Here is a 6,464-nt window from a genome sequence, read left to right as displayed (position 1 = left end):
GTTCAGTCTCTGGGTACTTTTTTAGTATCCGCATTTCCACATGAAGTGTACTACATTTCCACATGAAGTGTACCATATTTTGTATGACATAGTACCACAATTTTGTGGGTAGGAGAGTAAACACAAAAAAATGTTTTATCGGAAATTTTTCACCAACTTCCCCAAATTACAAGTTTTACTAAATTATGATCCTATAAATTCTTGCGTCTGGACGACGAATGCGAAGACAGATAAACCGTGTTTATTTAATTTAGCGAGTTCTCATCCTCGAAAGCTTGGGAATTCCATTCACAAAACTGTGGAGTTTGCTCAAAGTTTCTGTAAATACTTTATTTTCTTTGCTTTCTTTGCTATTGAATAATCAAATTTGTAAATACTTGTCCAATTTGTTGGCACACATGGATGAAGTTGAGATACCTCAGTATTTCATCTGCCCAATATCCCTCCAAATCATGAAAGATCCGGTCACCACCGTCGCGGGCATCACCTACGACCGTGAAAGCATCGAGCAGTGGCTGCTCACAGCCACCGCAGAAGACAGACACTCCGCGGTGTGTCCTGTCACGAAACAGCCCTTGCCCACGGACTCCGACTTGACTCCCAACCACATTCTCAGGCGATTAATCCAGGCTTGGTGCATTGCCAATGCTAAAAGCGGAATCGATCAAATCCTAACACCGAAATCTCCTGTCCAGAAATCTGTAGTATTCAAACTCATTCGGGATGTGAGAAGTGGTGACAGATTATTACATGAAAACGCTCTCAAGAAGTTGGATGAATTAGCTGCTGAGGATGAAAAGAACCGTAAATGCATGGCGGAAGCAGGGGTGCCAAAAGCTATTGTTTCTTTGATCTTGAAAAGATTTAGAGAAGGTAAAATGTCAGGAATTGAAGAGGCTCTGAGAATTCTACATCTTACATGGATTCCCAGTACTGCAGAAAACCAGAAGATTGTTGAAGATTACAAGGACTTGATTCAACTGATTTTGTGGGTATTGAACAGCGAATCAGAAAATGGAACCTCCTCCAAGAATCATGCTCTCTCAATCTTAAAAAGCATCACAGAAGTTGCCAGTTCCAGTGTTATGGAGAGATTAAACCTCGATTTTTTCAAACAAATGGTGAACATTTTGCGAAAGAGAACATCCCCGCAGGCCATGAAATCTGTTCTTCATGTGTTAATCGAGACGTCTCCTTCCGGAAGAAACAGGATGAAAATAGTCGAAGCCGGAGCAGTATTCGAAATAACCGAGCTCGAATTGAGCAACCCGGATAAGAAAACAACTGAGCTAATCCTTACCCTATTAGCAAATTTATGTTCTTGCGCCGATGGGCGGCAGCAACTTCTGGAACACGCTGGCGGGATAGCGATGGTAGCGAAACGGCTGCTGAGGGTTTCCCCGGCGACCGACGACAGCGCCCTTTGCATAATCGAATCGCTTGCTAGATTCTCGGCAACGCGAGAGGTGGTTTTGGAGATGTTAAGGGTGAGTGTTGTATCGAAATTATGCATGGTGCTTCAGGCAGATTGTGCGGGTTATTTGAAGATTAAAGCGAGGGAAATTTTGAGACTGCATTCAAATGCATGGAGCAATTCACCTTGTATACAGGTTTATCTTCTCACAATGCATCCTCGATAGGACATGGAAAACAAAGCGTACGTCCATTAACGTTTGATATGGTTTTTCCAAAATTTTCCTGCTTTTTAATTGGATTATAATTGAATAATTAATTTATAATTGTTCATATATATTTTATTCGTAAATTGTTTATCACTTCATAATCATGTGTGTCAACTACACCTCTCAAGCTCTGCCTCAAGTATTATTAAGATGTTTGTCAATTTATCAAAAATTTTAGTTGGTTGTAATAATATAACTCATCAAATCTTTTAAATCATACATCAGCTTAAACACAACGTTTCGATTGTTCTACTTAGCATCGATAATTATTATGTCCAACATAAACAAGATGAAAAATTGTGCATTATTGACCCAATAAAATAAATTTTTTTTATAAAAAAAAAGTAATTTCGTATAGATGAAATTATACGTTGATTACAGCCCAATTGGTATAAAAAAACAAGGTTATATTTTTTATTCTCATTGATTGCAGGAAATTCAATTATTGAGAGAGAGATTTTTGGGTGTAATAATTGTCTCAATTGTGTACAACAGTCGAAACATGGTGTTTGAGCTGTTTTATAGTTTAAAAGATTTGAGTTACACTGTTATCATCAGCAACAACTTTTGATCAAGTGACAATTGCTCGATCCTATATTTTTTCAAATAAATATAATTTCTATGAAAATTGCTTGTAAACAAGTTTTATCTCTACTCGACAAACCAATTACTCGTTATAGATGGTCGAAGTTATAGCATGTTGGGCCTCGCTTTTGTACCCACTGGCCTAACAATAATAACTCAAAACCCATCAAGTTTTAAATAAAAATTTTATAAGGTTATATAATCAGTCAATTTTAGGAGATAAATATCTTATTTAGATCATTAATGAAAATGTATTACTTTTCTACAAAAATATTATTTATTATTATAAATATGAGAATAGTTGACTCATCTCACAAAAAAACCTACTACGAATTTTATTGCCCATTCGCACAATATATTTATATTAACAGCTGGATACAATCTTTGACTCTTATTCATAACTACATATTATGTATCAGGGCAAAAATTTGTGTGAGACGGTCTCACGGTCGTATTTTGTGAGACAGATATCTTATTTGGGTCATCAATGAAAATTTTTTACTTTTTATGCTAAGAGTATTACTTTTTATTGTGAATATTGGTAGAGTTGACCCGTCTCACAGATAAAAATTCGTAAACCATCTCACAAGAGACCTAGTCATGTATCAGACCACTTTTTAGCAATAAGTGCATTTAAATGAATTATGATGAAATTAATTCCAACTATGTTATGTTTATGTTTTTTTAAGAAATAACATGTGTTGTATATATAACGTACAATAATGGTTTCTGATGCATATAAGGGTGAAATGTTTAGTGGGCTAGACCACTCACCTCCCGGACAAGACAACTGTGGACACCAAGTATCGAGCATAAGGCCTTGGAACAGTCACATCCACCTGATTAATTGGGACAATTACTTCTATGCAATGTTTTTAAAATCAGACTGGATTGGTAGTTCGACTGAAAATCTGTCATGGTACAAGTTCGAAACCATTTTATAAATCGTTTTTAAGATTAAATCAGCCGTCAAATATCTATCTTGAACCAGTGAACTAGTTAAAAACCGGTCCGACTGGTTCACCCATTTTTAATTTTTTTTTAAAAAAATGCAGTTTTTTTTATTTTTTTTATAAAAAATAATTTTTTTGGTGATATATATATGATCACCGATCTGATTATGAAAACATTGTTTGTATGGTAAATCACATAGAAATACCCACGAATTTAGTTATCTTTACATGATGAAAAAAATCAAGGATCCCATATCAATAACACTTTTTCGCTGCAAATAAGATGTTTCACAATTATACAGGATCTGTGTATCGGTCTAACTTAGTTCGTATATTATTACATTAGTCCAGATGTTTACTCATTCCACGTTAAAAATAGCAACAACGGGTTCTCACATTATATATATAAAAAATAAATTTAATCATAACCCTACCACAAATATATATATATATATATATATATATATATATATATATATATATATATATATATATATATATATGTGTGTGTGTGTGTGTGTGTGTGTGTGTGTGTGTGTGTGTGTGGCTACATATTTCCCTTAGAAAGTCTCAACTTGAGTTTAGTGATTTAAATGGGTTCTTATTTTTTTTTAAAAAAATGTATTGAGTCATATTTTGTTGGAATACCTCTATGACACCGAACGTTGTTGACACTAGACATTTATAACATGATATATATGAGATCTTGATGATGTGTTGAACACGAGATTTAACACAACGACAAAATATGATTAAAAAAAGAATTTACATGACAAAAACCAAATTTAATTTACTGATCAACTTACACGAATATTTTAGTAATTTTCCGTGAAATTCGGAAATTAATTTATGAAAAATGTTGGACAAAACAGAATAAACATAATATTTTAATTCATGCATGTAAGCTAATAGAAAACGCTAATTCAATAAAAAAAATCATTTAATTTATATACAAATTATTTCATTTCAAATTCAGATCAAACCAAATCATTCAAAAACACGCAAAAATCATCTATGGTAATGGATAAGAAGATAGCAAATGAGGTGGGATGCATGAAGAATCCTTCCAAACCCTAGAATGCAACCGAAGAATTTCTTTAGCTCTTTCTTTCGTCTTGTGACTGCTCTCCACCTGCAGCACCAAACACAGCTTTGAAACCACCCCAATCTGCATCATTTCATTAAGAATCCTCGAATTTGAGGAATGTTTCGTGATCGAACAGATGATTCTCACTGCCCTCTCGCTCGCCACGTTGGAAACCCTGAGGATTTTCTTGGATACTATAGCCAAGCCTGCTCCGTGTGCCAGCAGCTCAGCTCGGCCCTCGGCACAGCCACAAAGCTGATCCAACACTGTTAGCACTAGCTCGCAAGCTCGTCTTTCTTCTGTTCCAAGAAGCAATTCGATCAGGGCTGACACAGCGCCGTTCTCCACCGCTTTGATTCGGTTTCTCCCCCATGGACACAGCTCCACTAGGAGCTTCAATGCCGTTTTTGTGGCTTGCTGAGAGATCTTGTCCCGTAAAATATGGACTATTTGTTTGTAAATCTCGGGTTTGGATCCAATCAGATGTTCGGGATCCGCCACGAAGAATGCAGATTTCAATAGCATTACGGCGTGTGCTCGGGATTGGCAATCCCCGCTCTCCATTACTTGCATTAGTGACTCCAAAAACCCACCATTATCTGATAAAAATTTCTTAGAATCCGATTCCGATAACTGAATCTGATGAAGAATACTCAACGCTTCACTCCTATACATCGCATCTTCGTTCTTACTCGCAACTATTACAAGAAATTCAACTGCTCCAGCAGCTTGCTGCAGATGGTTTCTGCTGCTCTCGTCCCTGTGGGCAATGGATCGGAGCCTGTGCAGGCAATTGATCTGTGATTTTGGTGAAGCCTTGGCTTCCCAGAGGAGTTTCAGAATCTGGGATTTTTCAACTGGGGCCTTTGGCGTTGGGATTCTTTCATATGCATTGAAAGTGCACCATTCCTGCATAAGTCTCCGGAGAGTATGATTCGGGATGAGATCCGTGCTCGAAAGGTCCTGCTTCGTGACTGGACAGGTGGAATTCTTGCACTGAAACAGCCATTTTTCGATGCTTTCTCTGTCGTAGGTTATTCCGGTGGAGACCGTGACTGGATCTTTCATCAGCTGCATCGATATTGGACATACAAAATAACAAGGGATCTCGATTTCCTGTGCTTCTTCCATTAGTTATATGAAAACTTCTGCAGATGGCAAATCGAACGAAAAATAACAAATCGGTGGTAGATGAAGATATACAGATCCAGCTAGATAAATTTCAACGTATATATAAATGGAGTTGTTTGCACAATATTTGGTGTTTGCGGGCGTGCCAGGTGCGAAGTGCACCGATATGTGTGAAAATGATAAAAATCTAACTTCTAAAAACTTGACGATTATGGATACTAAATTTGACCGTCGGTTCTAATCTCCTAAAACAAATGCAACGCCAAAACTAAGAAAATTATTGGAATTTGAAGAAAATAAATCCCTGACATTGTTTATATTTTCAATAAACCGTAGGAATTTACAAGACGTAAAAATATAACAAATAGAATTGCTGAAACATGAAACGAGAAGATGTAAATTGCTAGAAATATGCTGGAATGATTAACGACTAAAGCTTGAAGATTGCAATTTTGCAGAGAGTATTTTGCAGAATTTTGTGCGTAGTTGAGTTGTTGAGTTTTGATCTGTGTTTGCCGATCCCTTTTTCTTCCCAGCGCCTGTGCAGTTTCTTTCCACTCCCCCATGAGCCCATGATCTTTCCCACTCATGCCACGATTTCTACCTATCCTCCCACGTTCTTCTTCCTCTTCCGCGCTCAGTGATTAGTTTGAACCGATGGAAATTTGTCCGCCAAGTTTGATGGGCTTGCATAATTAAATTGGGCTTCACTAATTGAATTGGGCTTGTAATTAAATTATTTTTAGCCCAAACAATTGCCCCCCGCAAGCATTGGCCCATTGGGCCAAAATGCTTGTATATAGCCCAGTTCGACCCATTTATTCGTAGTGGCCCATAATCATTTATCATTTTATTTCTAGCATTGGGCCATTTATCCAAGCCCAATTAGTATCTGGATTGTAAATCATTGGGCTCACTTTATTCTGATTCAAATCTCCTATCTCGATCGCTCTTTCCCCGCCTCTTCTACAAATCGCTCCCCTCTTCTTCTTCCGATTGCTCCCACTGCTATCGTGGACTTCTGCC

At 37.1% G+C, this 6,464-nt stretch overlaps 2 protein-coding genes across 2 annotated transcripts; one reads left to right on the top strand and one right to left on the bottom strand.

The window, feature by feature from the left end:
- The first annotated feature begins 227 nt into the window (after positions 1-227).
- On the top strand, positions 228-1,734 carry LOC140809746 (E3 ubiquitin-protein ligase PUB24-like). Its single transcript, XM_073167466.1, has one exon. It carries the CDS (start codon positions 399-401, stop codon positions 1,638-1,640), a length of 1,242 nt encoding a protein of 413 aa, XP_073023567.1. The 5' UTR covers positions 228-398; the 3' UTR covers positions 1,641-1,734.
- A 2,415-nt stretch (positions 1,735-4,149) lies between these two features.
- LOC140809698 (E3 ubiquitin-protein ligase PUB23-like) lies at positions 4,150-5,551 on the bottom strand. Its single transcript, XM_073167409.1, has one exon. It carries the CDS (start codon positions 5,436-5,438, stop codon positions 4,233-4,235), a length of 1,206 nt encoding a protein of 401 aa, XP_073023510.1. The 5' UTR covers positions 5,439-5,551; the 3' UTR covers positions 4,150-4,232.
- Between the last annotated feature and the right edge of the window lie 913 nt (positions 5,552-6,464).

This window comes from Primulina eburnea, chromosome 13, assembly GCF_022965805.1.
Source record: "Primulina eburnea isolate SZY01 chromosome 13, ASM2296580v1, whole genome shotgun sequence".
In the NCBI taxonomy this organism is placed as follows: Eukaryota; Viridiplantae; Streptophyta; class Magnoliopsida; order Lamiales; family Gesneriaceae; genus Primulina; species Primulina eburnea.
The sequence above is the reverse complement of the archived record's forward strand: the minus strand, read 5'-3'. Positions and strand labels throughout refer to the sequence as shown.